The sequence below is a fragment of the Opisthocomus hoazin genome, chromosome 6, assembly GCF_030867145.1.
Source record: "Opisthocomus hoazin isolate bOpiHoa1 chromosome 6, bOpiHoa1.hap1, whole genome shotgun sequence".
Classification (NCBI taxonomy): Eukaryota; Metazoa; Chordata; class Aves; order Opisthocomiformes; family Opisthocomidae; genus Opisthocomus; species Opisthocomus hoazin.
The window spans coordinates 11,127,335-11,152,051 of NC_134419.1; the positions used below are offsets into that span (position 1 = coordinate 11,127,335).

The following is a 24,717-nucleotide window of genomic DNA, read 5'->3' on the forward strand; positions in this document are numbered from 1 at the left end:
GGTGGACCCATCAACCCACGCTCACCCGGCTGTAGGCAACCCCTGCATCCCCCTTCCCACATCCATCCCACACATGCAGGGCTGCTCGCTGCCTCGCCAGCCACAATGGCCAGGGGCTGCCTGGCCTGCCCAGGAAGGCCACACTGCCACCGTCCAAATCCAGAAACATTTTGCTCTTCTTTAAAGACTACGAATACTGAACAATACCTCTGACTAGATGAAGTTTCTTCAGCCCTGGGCAGAGAAAGTGTATCAGTGGTCAAACTCTTGCATGGTATCCAAAGAACACCACTTTAACCAGGAAACACATTTTTTACTATTAAGTGCATCCACAGTGGTTAATGATATCCCACAGGCTGACAACCACATCGGCCCTCAAAAGATATTCCCTACCTCTCTTGATCTGTCAAAATTCTACTCCCCATCCAGGCAGAACACCACAAAACCAAACATGAGTCATTTTTCTCCCATGCATAACAAGTAACAGGGAAATCACAGCCACACTCATGTTTAAGCTCATATATTAGCTAATACAAAGGAAGATTCTGCAGTATTCACAAAGCTTTTTAATACAATAATTGTATACTAATACAGTATTTTTATTCATCTGCCATTTTCTAATGTCTAGAAAGAGTGGCAACCGGGCACAAAATAGTGCAGATCATGCTATGGGTTGGCAAACTGATGAATGACATATAAACACACCTTCACCAAACAAATTAAAAATCATCACAGGAAACAAATTCTTTCAGGTGCTCTGTTTCTAGGTGTCTCAGTGATATTTGTTATCTGACAATGTTTTCTTAAATCAAAGCATAGGATTAGGAAGACCTTCCCAAACGGAGCTCTGGACCCAGCAACTTGTAATAGCACTGACTCTTCACAACAGCTACAGCATAAATTCTAAAAGATTTTTTGAATTGAATATTATTTTCGTTTTAAGGGAAAACAGCACTTTTTAATGAGTAGCTGATGCATACTGAGCATGCATTAAAATTGTGCCCCCTTGTGTATTTCCATACGCTTTGAACACCACAAAACACATTGAAGTACCAAAAAACCCACAACTGGATTAAGTTCAGCTCAAGAAAATCTTTTATGAAAAATTTATAGCAACACTACAAACTATGGTGTTTTCAGTCCTTGAAGGCACTATTGTAATTAATAAGTCATTCAGAGTCTTGAAGTACATGAAATAAAAGTTCAGTAATTTCCTTCATCTGGATGAACCCTATTTTCATAAATGGTAAAGACTGCCTTTGACTTACTCATACGCATATTTAAATTTTGTACAAACAAAGTACACAGGTGAAGTGATTTGCTCAAATTCACCCGTGATAGATGAACAACAGAGCGGAACAACTCAGTCTCCTGACACCCCCACCCACTGCCCTTCCCCTGCAATCCACATTGTCTCTCCCAAAATCAAAGCTCTGGCTTATTGTTTAAAGTTTCAATCAAAATAATATATTCTACTTCCCAGAGAGCACTTACATCCTGGAGAAGTTTCTCCAAGTTTTCCTGCAGCTCATAAAAGTACCGAGAAGTAATAAGACCTTCACGTGATTTATCTAGGCAATCTCTGGCCAGTTCAATAACTTGATGATGAATGAAACTTAGGACCCCATCTGCTAATTGCAGCACGTTCTCTGGAGCATTAGAGGCAATAAACTCAGCCAGCCGTTCTTCCATCTGCGCTGTGGCCTAAGAGTATAGAATAAACAGAAATTATTCTTAAATTTCACTATCCCAGAACTTAAACATAAACAAGTAGGGTGCTAAAGTAACATATTCTTAAATTCAAAATGCACAAGGCTTAAAAAGCATTCCAAAGTACAATAGTGCTTTGTTGAAAATAAAAATAGTAAACCATAGGCAAAAGTTATGTTCACATGAGCAAACAACAAAAATTAATCGGAACACACTTTCTGAAAATGCAAATGACCATAAAAATATCATGGTCCTGAGGCTGTATTCCTCCCTGGGTCTCCAGAGGAAGCACGTAATATGCGAGGCAGTTTTCAGAACTTCTAGGCAAGACCATGGAACTTGAAAATCACTGCCCCAAGCAACAGAGACACAGCATTTCTATCACTGTAAGCACTGATATCCTGTCTCCGGAGAAACATCTGGTTGTGGTGTTGGTAGAACAGGAGGGAACGGCCATATCGACAGCTCTGGGATACACAATCTTCTACAGTCATTGCAATGAGATGTTAACTTTCAAAGCTTGATCCCACAGATTTCAATATTCAGCATTTTTTTTTCAAAAAACCCCACACTTCTTTTCTCTGCAGATCACTTCAGCACATTTCAGTATGACTGAATCCAGATTGACTTTTCTAAAATCCAAATCTATCTTCATCGATTCTCTGGTACCAAAAGCCCCAGTGGCTCCAGTATAATTTGGAATGACTTTAAAAGAAAACTTCTCATTTCCTTTATGTAAATGAAAGTCTACCAAAACTAAAGAAGCTGGGATCCGTATAAAGCAAATTTAATGCAGTTATACAAGGGAATAACGAGTGAATATTATTTAACATATTTTGAAATTATCCTAAAATAGCTTTTTTAAGTATATATGAAACTAAGCAAAACATTCCTCTTCCAGCCTTGATCGGATTCAGAATTTAAAGAAAAAGACATGGATTGTTCAAAATACATGGAGACACTGGCCTCATAAACAACACAAATGGAGAGAGCAGCCAGGGCATGGCCCTTCTCCTCACTCCTGTGAGCATCTGTCATGCCAATAAGACATGAGAAATTTAGTAAATATGATATACATACACAAATACACAAAGCTTTTCTATTTCTTCTACTGCAGAATTACCATATGAAGCAGACAAGGCAGCTTTAAACTCTCAGAAAACTGCACTGCTTGGAAATCAGAGGTAAGACCTGGACTCCTTCTCCAGTGAGCACTATAAATTAATTCTGAGCTTGGTCATAAGTTCATCGAATGTATTATTCAAAAAGTGATTCCTTACCTTTGGAAACCTTTCTTTGTACACATGATTCATCATTATTATTTCGCTGTCAAAGGAAACTGGGGAGCGACCCGGGCTAGAGGAAAAAAGAAAGTACATTATCATTTACAGATACCACACCAAAACCCTCCAAAATCCAGTGCTGGTCATAATGTTGCCACACTGACTGTAGCCCTTCTACAGCCTTGACTTCGCTTCAATAACGGGCAGACGCAAAACTTCAGAGAAAATCCTAGCAAGCAATGGCAATCTACAGCCCTCATAATTAACTCATCTGAAAACTGCTAACACTCGTGTCTTCACGTGAACTCAGGCAGAGACCCACCAATTTTCAGTGAATGCAAGCCCTAGTACACAAGCATTCAAAAAAATCAGTGTATTTGTTGCAGGTACATCTGCTATTTCCCTCGTTCTCTGATTGCCCTCCAAGGCAGTGGCAGCAGCCCTGCCCAGGAAGGAATCACTGTGATCTCTGGAGCCTCCAGTGCCAGAAAGGAGCAGAGTAAAATGAAACAACAAACTCGAGATGACTTGTTTTCCTTTCTCTGAAAAATACCAGGATACAGGAGGGATGCATGAGCAGTGTTATTCAGCTAAATCTTCATATCTAAATACCACAAGCAACAGGAACAGAACACTTTCATGAAAACTGTGCTCCCTTGAGCCATGTTACACCACCGATGCGTATGCACGTACGCAGAGGTTAGCAAGCAACTTCAAGGCACAACCAAAAAACAGGACACTAAACCTTGACAAACTGAATTTATATTACTGTTGGGGTACTTTTTTTTTAAAGAAGAGTTGCATCTCATTTCATCACATCTGATGGCATGCAATGCTCTGACTCATTCTGCCACGGAGGACAGCGGGGGTGAGGTAATGCAGCTAATCCCCAGCTACAGGATCGCCTCCAGCATCTCCTTTCTCTGGTTGCCTTGTTTCAATGTTCAAGACAAGCAAGGGCTTCAATTATTTGGCATCTTCTGTGATCACTGTCTTCATGATTTTAAGAGTACTACATGTTGCTAAAAATATTTTCTCTATGTCAAAAAATAAAATTTTATCTTGAATGAGTTCAAACATTGTAAACTTTCTTGTGAAGGATGAACTGAGTCTCTCTAAACGGAATAAATGCATTTTAAACTTGGAATGCATTACAGTCATTACCTTGTTGGTAACCTATTTAAATGAAAAAACATTTTTTTAGGAACATATATTTACAATTCAAAGAAAATTTAACTCACTGGCTCATGGAATATAGCTATACCAGTCACTTTTCATGCCTGGTGCTGGAATTCCATGAATTACATTGTGTCTTGTTTTTATTAAGGTTTATCCCTCAGCTTGGGAAAATGCGCTTCTGATTAAATCTCTCATTGAATCCTTCTGTTAAAGGAGAAAAACTGATTTGGATGTTTTGGATATCAAATAAAAACACATTTTCATGACTATTTTTTAAGAAAATATATCCTTTAGCTTGGTAGATAGCTATTTTTAATCAAGGAAAATTTTCTTCAAAAAGAAACTTCCATTTAGATTCCTATGTAATGTATGACATGGTAAAGAGAAGGGTTAGAGCATTTAAATTTCAGACTTAGAAGCAAATTCCCCCCGACATCTAGCCTGTTACCTTTATCCTTCTTTCTCTAAGACCAAACAATTTGACACAAACACGACACCTGTTTACTGGGAGTTCATATGGGGCTGAAGAATTTGGTGAATATAATTATCAAAGAATACAATGTATTATTTCTCTGCATGATTTAATGAGGTATAAATTACAAGTATACATAAGCCCTTTGATACTAACTACAGAAATACGGAGGCACATACGTACTTCATTTTAACACTAAAGTAGTCCTACTAAAACTCGTGCATGCTCAAGTATTTGCTGTCTTCAGGCTACGATAAAACATGAGGGGTTTTGCCTTTTGCTTTCAAGGCATTTTATTAATCTGGGTACAGGAAATTATGAGCGATGCAGAGATCATGCTACGTGAGCTGTCCTGCCAGCAGATGTGGTGCTTCCTTAGGGAGAGCCACAACGACACGGGAGTTTATTGGGTTTGCTTTTTTTTTTTACTATTCTGAAACAAAGTAATTTCTTTGCACAAGAGTCTAATGACTGGCAAGAAAGTAAACATTTATAATCCCTTAGCTTCCTTGGGCACTGGCAGTTTTGCCTCTCATCTTTGGAAGCTAATTTAATGCCACTTTTTACAACCTAAAACAACACAGCATCCAAAGAGCTCCAGATAAAACCTGGGATCGAGGTTCAAATTGTCATTCTAAATAAAATTTGTCCAGTGTAACATATCACATTAAATGTCTAGCTGACTACAGCAAGACTGCAACATAATATACTGCACCATAATTTTTTATGTTGATCATTAGCCTGGGAAACTACAGAAATAATTAGAGGGATAACTGACTAAGTAAGCACAGGCTAGCTGCCAGGCACTGCTGGTTACTTTACAGCACCTTTGAGACATAACCAGGTGAAAAAAAACCGAGGACTGGGCAGATAACTGAATACCACCAATGGAGAACGTAAGGGAATTTAAAAAAAAGCAAAAAGGAGTTTAATACATTTTATTGGCATGACAGCTTTTCAAATGCAAAAGCTTCACACATCTATCTATCACCAAATATTTCACATAGAGAACTAAACCAGTCAACATCTCAAGCCTCACAAAGGAGCAGATTATTTTCTGTAAAACAGAGGACACATACTTTGCACGTGCATAACATTTTAAGACAAAAAGCAGGCTGCTTCTCTTTTCTCGGTGTAGATAGGTAGGTCGAAGAAATTATTATTTTCAGTGAGTTTTTCATTTCAGCGGAACAGACATTAGAAGAATAATATCTGTCCCCTTAAGCTTAACAACAGAATGAAAAACTACTCTCTTTTCCCCTTCTTCACCTTCCCTCCGCTTTATGAAATAATCTGATGGTAGACTTCCAGTGACATCTATCTCCTGCAAAGGTTTCTAGCCTTCAACTTGTCAAAACTCGTGTGTCTTTATCTGATGCTAGACAGTGAAAATAGCTTGTAGATAGGTATTTCAAGGAGTAGCATTTATAGTAATAAAATAAATCTTACAAAAGCTCGTTTAACTGTGACTAAGTAAAACTGAGATGTTTATGAATAGCTAATTTTTCCTTCACTGTGACAGCTGTATTTATTAGGAAAAAGCAGGGAAGCTAAAAGCACTGTGCTCCCCTTTGCTTTTACTCTGTACATAAAGGTTTAATTAGGATGTATTTACAGCATATTATCAAAGTCAGTGTCCACAGGAAAATTCAAACCACAGGCCTTAGCTTTCTGTCATTTCCAGACATATAAAATAAGGAATTTTAAAACTAGAAAGCTAAAGTGGTATGAAGTAGAAACTAAGTTAAACTTTCTGCTGAAAGTGAGCAGAGCATTGGCCATCCTCTACAGACATATAAATCTTTGACCTCACAAATTACATTAATACTAGAAGTAAGCCAGAAAACTCCTCCTGAAAAAAGAGACAGTAAAGCAGAACTAAATATGGACAATCTACATCTGTCCATCAAACTTCATAGCAGATATGACTCAATGCTTCACAGAGACTACAACAACTAGACTTTGGGGCCTGATCCTGTTTCTGGACAGGACAATGACCAAAGGAGAACTGAACTCAGCAGAACAGAATCCATCTGTCAAAGTCTGAATTTATGCAGCATGCACAATAACAACGAAACACAGTTTCCCACAATCTGTACCATGGAGAAAATAATGTAGAAAATTAAACGTGCAGCTTCAGATTGTTTTTCAGTATCTGTTCAAGGATCCTTCTTCCTGCATAATCAGAATCAAACAGCACAGAAAGTCCATACTGAGCAGTTCTTTCAGTGCTGCTGAAAAAAAGGGAACCTGAGGCAAAGCAGAATATACAGCAATTCTTCTGATGGAATAGGCAAGAGGTGAAACAGAACAGTAAAGAGTCTTTCTGACTGAGGTCTTTGAAAAGTCATTTCTGAGTTTGTTCACATACTTTGTGATTTTTTGAAATTCAATTTTACAAACACTGAACTTCAGCTACGTTTAGTCTGTGGACAAATACTATTTGTGACTGGTTTTGTGTCTCTGAACCGTTTTCCAGTTCAGCCCTTCTTTATACTAGGCGTGACATTCTTACGAATGTAAGGGTTGTTTTTTTTATTTATAAACAATAAATTAATAATTAATGATTATAATATATGTATATATATGAGAGAATATTAAGGGAAAGGGAATACATTTCAATCTCAATCTCTTTGAAAGTAAGAACTAAGGAGTTTTTTCTACAGACGTATCTAGAGGCTGCAACTAGCTCTTCCCAACACTTCAGATATTTTTCTATGTGTCAACAAAGACTGTGACTGTTTTAGACAGAAAACACTAGAAAGTTAAAGTAAGGAGCACTACAGAAGGCAGATAGGAATACTTGGTTTTTCTCATAATAGAAAACCATAAAGACAGTGAGTGAAACCAAAAGTTAGTAAGTATAAAACTGATCACTTTGAAGAATTTATTAAAATCGAGTTCACAGAGCTCACTGTCTTGATAGAGAAAAAAAGAGAGCCCAACATTATCTGTAATGTGGTTGTAATGTATTTTCATAGGAAGTAGATACCTTATGCTTCAGAATATAAAATTATTATCCATCTCTAGTGAATCTGTGGGCTGCGCGAATCCCCGCTCTGCAGGGAGCACCGTCTGCTCCTCCGCAGCTGGTGGCACTGGCACTTTCTGAAAGCAGCAGCACGAAGTGATGAAATCACCAAGATTACTCAAGTGGTTAAAGCTGACTCTTTATGGCAGTGAGATGAGAGCGCTCCACAACTTGCAGAATCAATTTTTAAGATAAAAATGGACTATGCAGGCCATTGGTGCAGTTTCACAACACCTATGCTTTGTTCCCATCTCAGGTATATTTCTGTCAGAAGTCTTTCTTGCCTCTTTGTCTAGAAGCCTAGAAACCAAAATTTTTTAGGAGCTGTCTCTGTATATTCTTAACGGCAGGATTCAGCATGTCGGAAGTCGGGTTGGAGGATCACATTTCAAAAGCACTACCCAGCAAGAGATGAAGGAGCATATTTGATTAAGGATGATCTCATCTACTTTAACTATATAAAAATTCCCCGCTACAATCTTCAACCCTTTTTCCCTAGACAACATTATCCTGATATACAAAGAGAGATCAAGAAAAATGGGCAGATTGGTGGGCTGAGTGAATGCACAAAGGCAGCTCTTGTAGAAGTCGTTACTGGTTAACTCTGCTTTTATCTCTGACATTCTCCACACATTCCCACATTAGCAACTGCTAAAGGATGACAAGTAAAGAGAACTGGGAAAAGATGGAGGGCAGCATCTCTCTAACTTAAACAGAGTAACAATCACACGTTTAATGCAAGAATTCACACTCTCCAAGCACTTTACTCCTGGGAGGAAAGATCTTCTTCAGGTAAAGCCCAGGATTGTTCCAAATGAAGTGAATGTAGCCTAGGCATCTCTCTGTTGGTCAATAACTTGAAGGATTTGAAAACTACATTAAAAAAAAAAAAAGAGATTATATTTAGGAACTACTTCTGCAAGTAATAAAGAAATATTCTCTTCTACCGAAGACACACGCTAAGCACCAAAACAGGTGGGTCACATGGAAATATGCTCTTTCATTTAGCATGTGAGTACTGGATCTACTGGAGATGGATGAGAGAAGAGTCCTCTGCCTTTAGCGACCAGCTTTATAACCACATCATACTTCTGGATTCCACTATTGATCCCAGGCTACCTTCTGCCCCCCGCACTGGAAAGGAGCAGGGAAAGAGTCAGTGCCATTTCTCCGGTGTAGAAATTCAGGGGATTTCAAATAAGGCGTGATTAGTTAAGTCATGAGTATCTTCACACCACACTGGCAGAACATCTCAAGCAATAGAGGTGCTACCAACGTGTCAGCGTACATCAGACAACACTACCCTCCATGACTGTATGCTTTCTTACTTTTTCCATCCAGTTTGATCATTAAGACTGCTCTGTATGAACAGAACATTGCAGCTAGATACAAGAAAATGGTAAATTTCTAGTCAAAGTAGTGGATTTTTCCAAAAGTTACATCTAGGCAATGCTCTCCTCTATCTGTAGGCATAAAAGGATCATCTGATACTTCCAAAAAATCTTGGGTTTCAGAGACCCTCAAAAACAACAGTCCCAGCATTTGACAGTGCATCTCAAAATATCCATTCCTGTCTCATAAAAAGATATGTAAGGCTGCAGTCATAAAGGATGAAAAATGAACACATGTTAACTATCAGTCATAAATATCGGACCATCATTTAAATTACAAAGCTGTGACCGCCAATTAAGGAAAACGGCTGATGTATTTTGTTCATCTGCTTTTCATTAAAGCTGATCAAACAAGACCATTTAATGCTTATGAAAACACTACATTTTTAGGGAAATCCCACTTAATTTTCAACACATTAACTGCTCAGATTTTTTTTTTTAATGTAAAAATATCCTCTCACCAAGTAAGCTAACCCTATCATGTGGGTAAATAAATGAGCAAGCTGTGCAGTGAATAAGGTCTGGTCTTCTCACATTTCAGTACTTGTTTGTTTACAAGGACACACTACCCTCTGTCAAAGAGGGTATTTACCCCTGCAAACATTGCTCCAACTGGTTGGACTGACGTATCAATTCTCCTTCGAGGTGCAAGGGCCAGCACAAATGCTTGGTAGTGGCAAGGGTCCTTTGGAGTCACACAGCATCACAGTACTAGCAATAAGCAAAATGAAAAACAACTCAGGCACGGTAAATTTAAAAAAAACTAAATTACTTCATTCTAAGCTTTGGAATACCAATACTGATGGCCATTACCACACTGAAAATCAGAGAGAGCTAGAGAAAGCATTCTATGATTCTGTGAAGAGAGGAAGAAGATTAATCACATGGTTATATGACACATTGAATTAATCTAGTCTTGTCACAAATTATAAACCTCCTATGTGCTAACTCTGCTCCTACATTGGTTCACAGAGGTAAAATTCTCAGCAAGTTGGTAATCCGCATTAGCAAGGAAAAACCCAGAACTGGGCTCTTCATTTTATTGTTTACATCATTTTTCCATTAGCAAGGGCACCTTATACTTCATTACGCCAACAGTAATTTTTCTGTGTTAGAAAGGACAATAATTACTTTAGTGATGTGTTGTCTACATACAGTAGGTGTATTATCTATAAAGAATTAGTATTACTACAGGCAGGTACACTACCCAGCACAGTCAGCGTTAAGAGTGACAGCAACAGGACTGAAGTAGGACTACTGTTCAAAGAGACTTCGTACAAATCATATAACTAGTCTTCTACTACACGTCAACTTGCAGAGATCACAAGCTAAGTGTGCTACTACCTATAGTACTTACCTGCTCCTGTAGATTACTGTGTAACTACACTTAGTAGACCCACATGCAATTACCAAGTAGCCTCCACTAATTTCAGAACATACAAATAATCATGAAAGGTCAGCTCTGCCATGACATGATACTCACCATGGATTTTTTTGTTAACTTGGCCTGTTTCACTTCCTTCTACTACAAACCCCAGTCTAGGTCCTGAGCTGGGCACACTGATTCAGTATTTCCAGCTGGCAGAATTTCTGGATATGGTCCATTGATTTAAAGGTGATATCCCACCTCTGACACCCTCAAATGAGAAGCAACAGGGAGACTTCACCTCCTTGTCCTCTGATTGTATAAATCCTTTTTCTTTCACAAGATACTGCATCTAGAGGTATATATCTCTAGACCTTCATTCACTTGGTCCAGCAATAAATGCATAGCAAAACCTAAGGTTTTTCTATGATACAAAATGTTTGTGGATTTATTCCACTTTATTGTTACAGAGGTGCAAGAAATACTGCCCAGAGAGTCTGTGGAATCTCCATCCTTGGAGATAACTCAAAAGCTGTCTGGACATGGTCCTGGGCAATCTGCTCAAGGAGCCGTTTGGACAAGATGACCTCCAGAGGTCCTTTCCAATCTCAGTCATTCTCTAATTCTGTGAAAGATGAAGTTATAGTTGCTTCTGGTTTTAAGTATCGAAAAATCAGCTGCACAAGGAAATAACCCCTGGACAGCTATCATTGAACAACCAGTTCTCTGAAGCAAGAGTAAAAATTATTCAACTGCGAATGCAGAAGAATCATTTTCAGCACTATTACAAAATTGCTCTTGGCTGTAATTCCATTTAAGGTTTTGACTTCACCTACTCTAGTTTTCATACCCCTTCAAAAGCACTGCTGGAAAAGTTATTAACAGTGACTGTAACCACTTCCTTATATTAACACAGCCAAATTCTGAGAAGAAACTTCACTAAAGGAAACCTACATCCTTATAGATTTAGTCCAACATGCTTGTCAGTCATGTTTTCACAGAGTTATTGTGAAGATACAAAAGCAGACTACACTAACCATTCAGAAACTCAAAACTTCAGTGTCACATGTAAAAAAAGAAAAAAAATCCTTTATGATTAGGTGAGGTGGGTTAAATGCTGACTAAAATAATTTCAAACACATGTAACAAAACAACTACAAACTACTATTCTTAGATCGGAAAGCACATGTAGAAAGGCAATACATATGTCCAACATCTCAAAAGTTCAGCCAACAACCTGAAGCTCACCTGAGACTGCGAGATCGAGGCCTCAAGGCTGGAGAATGGCGCCCTTCCTCATCAGTGATGCTCTCAGTACTGAAATGCTTTGTCAGGAAATGAAGTTCATCTGCCGTGGGCTGAAAGGGCAGCTGGTGCAGCTTCTCCTGAGATGAGCATGATGACTGAGTACAGAAAAAAATACAGAAAAGAAATGCACTAAACGCATGCATAGGGGTAAGCTAATGAATGGAAGAGGAACGGATTCTGCCAGACACTGCACACTCCAGCGGAAAAGAAAGCTACTTATCAGACCAGGTGCCTCTTTTTATTGTTCTCATTAGGCTAAGCCAACCCTTACATACAACGACAGAGCTGATGAGATCAGGAAAACTTTGGGAGAAGGCTAGGGAACCACTGCATCCAATTCTGGAACCATTATATCTGATCATTCAGATAATTTAGTAGCAGGAGACAGAAAGGAAGGTAAGCGAGTACCAGTGCTACTCTGCAAGGACAAGGAGGTTCCTGGAGTGGTGAGCAACTTTCTTTCCTTTTCCCTCATGCTCTCTTAGCTCAGGGGCTTCACTGGCATGCAGAATGCTATGGAGCTGTGTAGACATGACAGTTTTTGCTGATTATTGGCTCTGATTGGAAATTGCTATTGTAAATGGTCAGGATTTTATTTCTCCCTGCCTTTTCCCATCAGGCTTCTTCTCTAACCAAGGAGGCAATAATAAAAAGAAAGTAGCTGACTTTGCAGAGTTGTAAGATTAACAGAGTTTCTTGTTATAAACAGCTTATTCATCTTTAAATAAGTTGATGCATTTATATGACTCATGTCCGGTGATAATGATAGACATGAAGCTGTTTTAATTTTTGAACCTCAAAAAACCTGAGACTAAAACAAATATTTGTTGGAAGTGTTGCTAACACCAAATGTTGGATGTTGCAGGGGAAAAAGCTATAGGTCAACTAACAAATGCATTTTTTCTTGTATGATTTTTCAATGCCCCTCTCCATTTCACAAAATTAAGAAAATGTATTATGTAAGGACAAATTAAAAAATCTTTTTAAAAACAATGGGGGGGTTGGGGAGAAGTGCTGAATAACCAGAGTAGCACTGAATAATACTAGTGGGCCTTATTAAAAACATCATCCTAATCTAAGTTCCAAGGCTCCTTATTGCTATGATGAAATTAATTCTGTACACTGTTCCAGTGGAAAAACTTTTCCTTTCGCTACAATGACCCTCACTCAGACTGGAAAGCACTGCATTCTAGTACCAGAAGCATTGGTAGGAGACAACGCTACATGATACAACATGTATGACCAAAGCTTTAACTCACCTAGCATGCTTTTCTAGACTTATTTGCTGTTGAATGTTTTTGGAAAAGAAGCTACGAAGTATGGCCAAGCAATAAAACCCAAATCCTGACAAGGCTTTTCACTGAGTCCTGCATGTTTGTAATATTGATGGCAAAGAGAAAACACTCTGAATATAACAGGTACATCACACTTTGTCAAGAAGGTAACAGCTACACTTGAACTGAATTGAAATGAAGCAGATTGTTGCAGATCCTAGCATTGTCTTATCTAGAGAATTCCAGCCAATACTGAGGGGTAGATCTGAATGTGAGAACTTACAAACCTACAGAACATACTCTTTAATAAAAACAGAATTGGCTCCAGACCCCAGATCCACTCCCTCCGCACTGCACAGAGGTATTTACAGAAGAGAATGCCCTTGAAAGCCCTGGGACATGCATGAACTCCCCAGGCATGGCTGGAAGTGGAAGCTGCCACTACCAGCGTTTTCCTCCAGGCAAATCTAGGTGCAGGGATCATGTTGGGAAGTCATCTCCAGCACAGTGTCCACACAGTGATGATTGTCCAGATGGCCTATCAGCTTACACTGGTCTAATCCACACTGAAGTGAAGAAGCAGAGCCTGGGCATTTGATAGCCCCTTCGCCTATAGCTATGCTGCTGCGTACACTGCTTATGCCAAACACAGGAAAGACTCACTCCCTGTAGCACAAAATTATGTAAGCCCTGTTTGACTTTCAGAGCTTTCTTTGATGTCTTCCTGTCTTACACTACACAAGGAATGGGAAGAAGTGACTGCCTATGACACAACAAAATCCTCCCTCCACTTTCGCTCCTTAAAAGCAACCAGATCACAAAGTTTGTAATTCCAGAGAATAACTAAAGGAGACCCTAAAGATAAAGACCATGGTGAGAGATAGACTTTCCTCTGCCAAAGGCTTCTCTAGCAGTTTTAAGGCGTACAACCTTTCAATGAAAAAGTGTGAAAGCAAAGTGAAACACTTCTGAAGTATTGATTTTTAAGTAATCACATCACTGTATTTGCAGGAGACTAATACAAATATCCCCTTGGTGTCTTAATTACAGATATAGAATTAGTCAACTCTTCTCCAGTAAAAAACTTCAAGCTAATACTATAGTAGCTTATATATTAACTCTGTATCTAGAAAATGAATAGCAGATTAGATGTTGAAAAAAAATTTTACATTGACCCATTCAACTGACTGGTTTATATTCATCTAACTTGAAAGCAGGTTTTCTCCAGCTTTTTCAGTGTTGGTCTGATGATATATATGTGGTCTTCGTGATTTGTATCAAAAGGGTAAACGTGAATTTTTTTAGAAGTGTCATCCCTCATTTGGAAGGAAAAAATAAAGCAGAATCTACAGGTTTCCACTGATCTTGGATTAGGTAAATGTCTTGGTTTGTTCAGTTGGTGGGTTGGTAAAGCAGCTGATCTATGACCACAGAGATGCAGGTCAGCTGTAACTGCCATACAGAAATTCAGGCCAGCAGAACACAGAACTGATGCTGCTCTCGTTGATATTTCATTTCCTACTGATACATACACCAGAAAGAAGGTCTATCAGTTTCCTTCTATCTTGCTTGAAAAAGAAATGTAATCTTCAGGACTGATCACACCAAATGGAAGCCCAAAATTCTGTTAAATTCACATCTGTTGCATTAATTCATTATGCCCTTTTGACAAGCCCCTTGACCACTTCTTACTTCATTTTTAAAGTCTATGCAGGAATAATGCTGCTTATCAACTCCAGAGGTGTTATCCAGATCAATTCAAATTAATTCTAAACTATGAAATACTATGATAATACTATTTTCATACACAAGTAGTACGTATGATTGGCTTAGTAATGTAATACTAAGTTAATTAGCTCCAGGAATTGCATCACTACTTTCTAAACAGCCCATTTCAATGTCCTTCTGATATTGCAACACTGAACAAGCAAAAGGACAAGAGATGAGAGACTCAGCCACTTAGGAAAAAAAAAAAAGTATTGGAATTTCAGGTTTTAATCTAACGATTTCCTGCACAAATGTGAATTCAGATCTACATACAACTATCACTTCATGCTTCTCATTATATCACACTGTTTTCTGTTGCTTACAATACTTACACCATTTGAACTGATGCTTTCTATGTGACATGTCTATCTCAGATTTGTTGTGTTGTTTTTTTTTTCCCCTGGAAAAACGTCAATCAGAATGATCTAGCTATTTCTGGGAACATGACAACAGACAAATACGCTTTCTTCCCATGACAGAAAGCTGAGAACTTTCTAAAAGTAGCTGTAATTTCCCTATTTCAAAGCAAGGAATGATACTTCCAATGAATTTTGTTTTGTGTTAGTTTTGCTCTCTCCATGGACATCGACCCAAAGGCTGGTCAGACTATAAGCTCTTGAAAATCTACTGATCACACCTGCAGGTGAGAAGGACTTACACACTGCAGGCAGTTTGGTCTCCACAGGTGTCATCTTCACAGGCATCTTGGAAGCTCTCACAGTGACTACCAATGATCAAACTATTTGGATGTCATCCGTGCAGAAAGTAATGGACTTGCTCCATGCTCTCATAGCTTGCACCCAGAAGAAGACTTAGTCCTGGGCTGCATCAAGAGAAGCGTGGCCAGCAGGGCAAGGGAGGTGACTGTGCCCCTTTACTCCGCTCTCGTGAGACCCCACCTGGAGTCCTGTGTCCAGCTCTGGAGCCCCCAACATAAGAAGGACATGGATGTGTTGGAGTGGGTCCAGAGGAGGGCCATGAAGATGATCAGAGGGCTGGAGTACCTCTCCTATGAGGACAGGCTGAGGGAGTTGAGGTTGTTCAGCCTGGAGAAAAGAATGCTCCAGGGTGACCTTAGAGCAGCCTTCCAGTACCTGAAGTGGCCTACAGGAAGGATGGAGAGGGACTTTTCACAAGGGTGTGTAGTGATAGGACAAGGGGGAACAGCTGTAAACTAGAAGAGGGCAGATTTAGATTAGATATTAGGAGGAAATTCCTCACCATGAGGGTGGTGAGGCCCTGGCCCAGGTTGCCCAGAGAAGCTGTGGCTGCCCCCTCCCTGGCAGTGCTCAAGGCCAGGCTGGATGGAGCTCTGAGCAGCCTGGTCTGGTGGAAGATGTCCCTGCTCATGGCAGGAGGGTTGGAACCAGATGGTCTGTAAGGTCCTTTCCAACCCAAACCATTCTATGATTCTATGATAATATTGTTTGGCAGTGAAAAAAGGGGCATCTTTTTTACATTGATAACCAGATCTTTTCCCACATTCCTACATGTTCCTGCCCATGTATCTGTACACGTGCACATACAGGAGACTGAAATCAAGTCACCTGCCTTCTAAGGAAACAAACAAACAAACAAACAACCCCCCCCCCAAAAAACCACAAAACAAGCAAACCATAAAACCACAAGACCAACAAAAAGCCAACTGTCTTGAACAACAAAAGACAACAAATTGTGGAAATTATGCAAATCAGAGTCTGCAAGAATGTGTCTAAACATATGGAGCTACAGAGATGAGATTAACATTGCAAAATAAAATTTTAAACATATCAATTTATATTGAAAGGAAATTTTTTACTTCAATTTCTTCTCTTGCTATATACACTGAATTTAACACTCACCTCCTAACTGTGATGATAAATTTGTGTTTGAGAGGCACTAGTAAATTTATGGATGAACTTAACAGAACAGGTCACAAGGAAAACAGTGATGCTGCATTCAATGAAAGATTTGCATAACGTGGAGTACTGCGTCCTAATTAATGCAGGTTATTACAATTACTGGGAACATACTCTAAACAGTTCACAGAAAACAACATGATCGTAGAAGTATTATGAAAAGAGGCAGTGATATGTGACCACACAGCTGAAGACACCATAACACACATATAGAGCGTGTTACATTAAGTCTGTAAGCTTTAACATTTCTAATTTTTCTGCACTTGGCTTTGCAAAGTTCTTATGTGGACAACCACAATATTTTCATAGTATGAAGAATCTGAGGGTTATAAGGGTTATCACGGTGCTGCTACCTTACTGCTACTAATGACATACCAGCCTTTTGGAAGTACAGAACTCAAGCAAACTGCAGCCAACCTTTCTAATAACGTGTAAGAACTGAAAAGCTTCATTAGGAGGTTCAAATTATCAGAGCTGAGTAACAGATGTGGATTAATAGTTTTTCTTTCTGCTAGCCTGATTGCAGAGGTTTTCACACCGAGAACTTGAAAGCATACAAGAATTTCATTTCCCAGTTATAAAAAAAGCTGAGAGCTGGCTAGTAATTACGCACTATCTCTTAAGAGTCCTGTCACTTCTGAGACACTGCGCCTCTCAACTGATACGTTGAGCCAAGTGCTGCCCTGGGATTTCACCAATGCTAAAGGCAAAGTGCAAGATGATAGGAGCTGGGAAATGGAGGAAAAAGCAGCAGAACCAGTAATTAAAATAATTTTTAAAATAATTAGTATATTAAATAATGTTAGCAAAAAATGAAGAAAGATCAGATATTTTAGTAAAGATTCAGAAGCTGATTTGTTAGGGTGTATTTGTACAAACTGAATTGCTTGAAAAAGTCAGTGTCACTTACAGAAACTGTCGAACTGGGAGTGTTTGTTCCATATCCAGATGAAGGAAGGGAGGCCAAGGACCAGCGGCGACCATCCGTTCTGGGGAAAAGAAGTAAGGGAAATTACAGTCAGGGACATATTGTGGCTAATTCTTGGGGGAAATAAGTATTTTTCCTCCCTTCCTCCCTCCTTCCCTCTCTTAACCTCACATTTTTATCAAAGTCTCAAGTTAGTCAGATAAATCAGGTATCCTATTCACAATGACCTTTGTGAAAAAGCAGCTAGGAGAAGTTTTAAAAGGAAAAGTGACCTGGGAAAAGATAAAGCAAATGGACATCAGATTCCTGCATTAAGTAGATGCTTCGTAAATGTTACCAGTTGTGCAAAAATTGGAGTTTTTAAAACCGACAAATGAAATCAGCTCATTTCAAACTTCTTTCAAAAAGACAGTGATGCCTAAGATAATTACGTGTGCAGTTACTTGTCTTCCAAATAAAGTTTAAAACTGAGGGGAAAAAGATATTAGATCAAGAATCCACTGAAAGTTGATTCATTTGTTTACCTCGTCAGCAGGCATTCTGCCTAGCACATTGCCTGACACAGCTGGTGAATTAAATCCACTACAGCAGACTGGAACAGAGCCGAGGGCTCCACTCGAAATACAGAGGAGACAGATATCACAGAAATCTCACCTACGCTCTCTTTCACCTCCAGTCAATGTAATATTAGTAGTTCTTTCCCTATTGTAGCCAAAGAAACATGACCCTGAGCAAAAACAGCCAAAACATCCCGCAGGTACTGCAGGAAAGGTCCTGTTTTATCAATGTCAGAAATGAGGAACTCCATAACCACTTTGAGAAGAATCAGTATTGCTCTCCCTGAAACCCTCTTCTCCCCCTAAAACCCGCCATGGTGAGGACAGAAACTGAACTACGTTCCGCTCAGTCTCACGGCGCTTTTTCTGCCTCAGATTTCATTTCAGTCTCACACGCATTTTGTGTCCTATAACGGGCAAATGCATCCTGTTGCACGATGGGGTGGATATCAAAGCAGTCTCTTCCTTACATCAGTTTCCATTTGCTCGTTCCTTTTATTACAGGAGATAAACAGTAATTGGTGATAAAGTGAAGCTGAATTAGAACAGTTCATCATGGTAACTTACTTTGGAAAGATTTGGGTATTTTTTGTACACTACAGTACCAAATGTACATACAGTACATTGATGCAAGCGCATTATAAAACAGGATGTTTGGTACAGGTCTGAAATAGTGCTAAGTGCTTATAAAAAACTCAAATGTTATCATCTTCACAGTAATATTTCTCATCCCACTATCCACACCCATGAAGCCTCATCTTCAGAAAAACGTTCAGTGCACACCCAGACATAAATGCCGGGCTACATTTTTTCCAGATCTAGTTCCTTTTATTTTCAAGCACTCATACATGCCGCTCCTCTTTGCCATCTATCTTAGAATGAGAGGGAAATAAACCCATTGTTCTACATCACTGAAAGAATATTATGCCAAAAGATTTTTTTAAAAGATTAACAGACTCATGCTTCATGCATTAAAAAAAAAAAATCCAGCTGTAATGCAGACTTCTATTGCATGCGTATGTCAGAGCTAAACCCCATTTAGCCACAGGTGATGCCTTCTTTGGCAAGACAATTACATATAAAAGAACAAACTCAAAAAATTCCAAGACAAATGAAATCCCTTTCTTAACCCTGAAAACCAACAAATGTCAGCATTACAAAGCTGCTGCACGATGTGGTCAGTGACTGAACTTCAGTGCTCTTCATTCAGCTTCTTGTAACATTCAGGGGTACTGGGGAAATATTTAGGTCAACGACTCAACCTCAGTTTGGACCCTCAGTCCCAGACCAAGACAGTATGCTCCTGTCTTCTCAAACAGCAGACAGGAATGCACAAGTCACTCAGTTGTTGCAAAAGGAAAGCCTAATCCCTTTTTTATTGAGTTGCCTAAATTATGTATTGAAATTACGCCAGAATTTTCATTTTGTCATAGTTAAAAAAAACAAACCAAACACCTTTCTCAATTAGAAAATTACAGGATACCTCTTCATGCTTGGGCTATTTTCTGCTGATGCAATCTAGGCAAGCGATGTGCTAAGCAGTCGGGACAACACATATCAGCTCTAGCCTAGCAGAAAGCAGTGGGACAAGAGTAGAAATCTTCCAAATCACAGGTGATGGGAGGAAGACTAAAAGAAAGTTCCTCCTTCATTTATGCAAAACATTTCAAAGTTACTTCAGTGTTCTGTTAACAAACATATTTTTATAGAGACCTCATGCAATATTGCTTCAGGAAAAGATATTTGGAAAGAAATTTTTAGGTATTTTATTTATTATAGAACCCTTTGCTAGCACAATAAAAACAAGCAACCAGCAAATTTTGCCTTTAAAATGACATTTTAATTGGTTAATTAAGGAGGTATTTTTATGAAAGTTAACTACTATTCATTGAACAGTAGATCAATTTCAAAACAAGAAGGTGCTGGAAGAACACCACATCTTCTCCAGAGCACTACCCGTTTACCATTTTAAGCCAAAATGCAAAGATTTCTGTTTTGATCACCAAAGAATAGAAGCTGAATGCCTAAATGGGGTTACTACAGGACGAACTTGTTAGGGACACAGGCTCAGCTGCACAGAAGCACAGATCGTGCACACACACAACCAGCAGCAATTCGACACACATTACCTGTCCGCTCTGTGTCCGTGGCTGTACGGGAGAAATTGTACAACGATAATGAGAGAAGGAGAAGTAAAAGATGCACACGTGATTTCTGAAAAAATCCTCATCTTCTGTTACTGGTATTCCACTAAGATCAGTTTTAGTGAACACGGACAGAACTAACCACACATTTCCTTATTCAAACAGGAGGATTCCTGAACACGCTAACTTTGTGGCTATGACACAGCCATCTAAAGGGTGTCGAGCAAGGGATTTATGATTAATCGCTAGTCACACTAAGGACAGTCTTGCAGCATATTGTAGTGAAATTGGCTTTACAATAAAATGAGTTTTCCAAATGTGTTTCCTACTCTGTCCCAAGAATCAGCTCATCACAGGGCTATAATGAAATAATGGAAATCACAAACGATGTCCAAACAGGATAAAAAAATGAAGAAATTACACCAAATACAAAAGGCAGAAAATCAGCAACATTTCATTTCTGTGATGGCAACGGGAGGAAATCAGGTGAGAACCATGTCTTAAGACACACACAACACCAATCAAAAGAGTGCAGTGAAATATCTGCATGTCTGGGGTAACAGACCACCACACTTGCAATTACTTAATCGCATAATATAGAAGCTATTCTGATACCACTATGTGACAATCTAATAAATACATATTGGTACTGCTGGTATAGCTATTCAGGGTGTAATATAAGTAGAAAATAGAAACAAGTTTCTACAACAAGCTGTGCTTTAGCATTCTTTTCCATGACAGAAAAAGTATAGAGAGCAACATGCATACTGTAAAATAAACCACAGTATTCGACAGGACAGACTTAACCCTTATTCATCTATTTCTTTAAAAAATTATATGAAAAAAGTGTAAAGTATGACAGGGAACTCATCAGAGTTTTGTTATTAAACATTCAATTGCTGCTTGAAATTTTAGAAAGCAATGGTACTGAAACATCAAGTTGAAACATAATCTTGAAAAATTATGTTAAGTTTTGACAATGGTTTCAGCTGCAACTTTCCTCCTGTGTTCCAGGGTCCAGAACTCCAGATATTGTGAAAACTGGTAAAAATTCAGTTGACTTCAACAGAACTTACTGAATGCACCCAGATCAGGCTCAGATAACTATTTAAAATTAAAGGTGGATCCCGTGAGTCCATGCGAATTGTTTTACCAGGAGGTAAACCACTAATTTTTCCCTCTGTAGCAACAGGAAAATACATATCCAGTCTGTCACATTTCATGCACCATTATACCCTTTTTTCTTACGTAAGACCTGAAGACCAAAGTCTACTTCAAACAGTATTCAAGGACACCAGGTCTTCTAGCAAATCATCTCAGTGGAGAAACACTCCAGGATTTACCTGCCACTCAGACAAAGGGTGTAGCTTCTTTCATTAAATCCTCACCCTTTATTCTTCTTCAAAGTCTTGAGACCTATCCTCTTTCCAACTAGTCCTCAAGCTAAATCCGTTGTTCTCAGAAAACTTCCTTCCTCTCAGGATGGTCACACATTTCCCATTCTCAGAGCATTTTAACACAGACTGGGTTTTTTTCAACCGAGGCAGAGTTTCAGAAATCCAAAATATCTTCCCCACACTTGAATCGAATAATCCTGCTACTATGCCTAAACTCCAGTTGGGATCTCTCTTTCTTTCCTGTTCTTTATTTCTCCACAAAAATTTAACTTTCCATATCATTATCCATTTCTGCCTACCTGCTGGGATACAACATTCAATACACCATTTGTCTGCTTCTCCCAGCTGTCTATTCTTTCTATCCTGTTCCTTACACTAAATTCATCACTACAGTATGAGCTTTCTTTCCACCAGTTTGATACACAGCGTGATGAGCATTTGTCTAGCATTCACTCCAGGAGATATGCTAGCTTCAAGTTCAGGTCGCTCAACGCTGCTGCTCTTCTCGAGGTTCTTGTAGACTTGCAATTTCAATTATCAGCTGTTTTCCTCATTAGAGCAATAATGTACTCTTGACACCAATGCCCAAGACAGTAGCGAAAACTAAAAAGTTGCCACCAGTCAGCAGGCAGCGAACGAATGCACACACAGCTGCGCTCACCTAATTTTAGGTATGTTTACATCTTTGTGCACGCATAGCAAAGAAGATCAGCACATTCAGAATACACCTCAGTTATTCAGTGAGAAGAGCATCTAGGACTACAACTAAGATACGATTATCTTAATCATAACTGATTTTAATGTCTTTATGACTAATTATCTGTTATATTACATGTCCTATATGCCATCCTTCTGGGAGAACGTTGCCTCCTCCCTAGGAGTTGACTACTCTGATTAATTGACTGCTTTATTTATTATATCTTTTTCTATGTCTGAAAAGCACCTAATGCATTCTGGGTGCTGTCAAGATCTAAACAAAAATTAATAAAATAAAATAAAAACGGAAACCTCTGAGAAAGTAAAACACAATCAAAAAACTTCTAACTGATAGGCCATTTCTAAAGGAAAGTATGAGGACTACTTGCTTGCCAGTCCAAACAGAATAGATCCTGCCTTACCTTCGGGCAGGAACAAAGGAAAAATGAGCAGGTGCACTGGGGGAGAAGTTCCTGGGACTGTCCAAAGGGCTGCTACCTGTTCAAGAAAATAAAAAGAAAAAAAACACCCAAAAACATTTCATTCACATTTGCAACAAACAGAGTAAGTTTTCACTGTGCAGAAAGACTTTCATTAGCAAGTTGTAGTCACAAATAATTGACAACGTGGAGCTTCGAGTCTTTGATCATTTGAGCATCAGTTTCCTAAAGAAATCTTCTGATACTGATTAGCTGTATTTTCCCTCCTTTTAAAATAATGTAAGGTGTTCATTTTCTTTCTTACTCTCAGATAAGTAATGTAACACCATACACAATATAGTCTCTTAATATTTTGCCATAATTTGTATACACAAGCTTTTCCTAACACTTCTCAATGAAAAACATGATTTAGAAATCATATTGATAACAGTTTCAGGAATAATAAATAGTAAGAAAGTATTTCTTCACAATGTATATCCAGGCTGAATGCAAAATGCACTGAGGAAAAAAAAGATATACCAAAGGAACTGCACGTGATAATAAAAGGAGTATACATATGTAAGATGATCAGGCTATAACGTATCAGCATTCACCCTAACTACCACTTCTCTGAAATAATACTTCTACCACAAAAATGAAAATTCCAGTGAGTTTATACAGTGAGGAAAAAAATAACACTTAATTTGCACTTGGCACAAGAACACTTTCTCTGGGCTTTGTCAGATGATGTGTAAGTATATGGTTGGTAAGTGGTACATTGTAATGTACTTTATTTCAAAGTAAAAAGCAACCATTTCATAGAAAGCCCTTCTGAGAGTCAGAATCATTTACAGACTAACTGCAGAAACCTTTGAAAGTTATGATGAATCAGAAGCTTCATGTCAGCGAGTGTTCCTTCTATTGGGCATATTCTTAAGTGGTTTGCTCTCTCAGATCCTTGATACAAGCACAAAAGGGAGACTACACATACTAAAGATACGCCAACAGCAATTTCTTTGTACACAGACAATAAAATAACATGAAAATAAGTGCAGGAAAACTAAATAGATACTGGACAAGCAATACACTGCAAGGGGAACAACTGTGGCCATCAGAAATATTTGCAAATTTAGATCCCATATGAAATGGATTTATTTCAAAAGCCAAGCATCAATGACAAGGCATCTGCAGAGGACTTGTCTCCATTTCAGATGCAGTACTAGGACCCCAGCTCGGCCCCCAGGCCAGCTCTGTTTGTGAGGTTACGGTCCCATCCAGCACTGTACTGAAGCTTGTAATTAAGCTACATTCATTTCAACCCAAGTAACTCATACACCTTAACTGTTACACTGCGTAGAAATGGAATGCAAGCACTGTGCTCAGCTGAAGGTAACCTTCGCTCACACTTCAGCTATACAAATGGTTCATGAAAATCTGCAGCAGCATCTCCCCGCAACTGCTTGTGAGCAGGGTGTGTGCCCAGCTGGCACGCGTGCTGGGGCAGGCAGGGAAGAGGTGAGAGAGAACACGCCGATGCCGCCTGCGGCACGAGGATGGCCACGGCGCAGCACAGCCCAGCCAGCTGCATCTGGCCAGCAAGGCTATGGGGGGGAAAACAGCAGCTGGTTGAGATTAAAGCAGCCCCAGGCTGAGCTCACATGTGTCAAGGGGTGATGAGAGAACTGGAGAGGTAAGTGAATTCCAGACCACTCCACAATCTGCTTCAAGAGCAGACTAAATTAAAAACAAAGGGTTTGAGCAACAGGTTTGACTTCCTTTGGCTTGGTTTCCTCCTCTATTGTTAGTTAAGAACTAACGAGCTCACAGTGTAACATAACACAATGCAAGTCTTCCCTTAATCCTGCATATCATTTACGCATTCCCAGTATATCCCAGG

The 24,717-nt window shown here is 39.1% G+C and overlaps 1 protein-coding gene across 15 annotated transcripts in view; it reads right to left on the reverse strand.

Moving 5' to 3' along the window:
• MAST2 (microtubule associated serine/threonine kinase 2) overlaps positions 1 to 24,717 on the reverse strand; it is a 205,324-nt gene that overhangs the window by 42,620 nt on the left and 137,987 nt on the right. For 12 of the 15 annotated variants that reach the window (XM_075424578.1, XM_075424577.1, XM_075424581.1 and 9 more), the window contains 6 exons: positions 22,824 to 22,899; positions 20,294 to 20,314; positions 17,590 to 17,668; positions 11,681 to 11,835; positions 2,991 to 3,066; positions 1,495 to 1,704 (listed from right to left, as the gene is read on the reverse strand). In XM_075424578.1, the coding sequence (XP_075280693.1) occupies positions 1,495 to 1,704; positions 2,991 to 3,066; positions 11,681 to 11,835; positions 17,590 to 17,668; positions 20,294 to 20,314; positions 22,824 to 22,899 (617 nt within the window). The remainder of the gene's footprint in view (positions 1 to 1,494; positions 1,705 to 2,990; positions 3,067 to 11,680; positions 11,836 to 17,589; positions 17,669 to 20,293; positions 20,315 to 22,823; positions 22,900 to 24,717) is intronic. The other 3 variants (XM_075424580.1, XM_075424582.1, XM_075424579.1) reach the window with 2 other exon arrangements.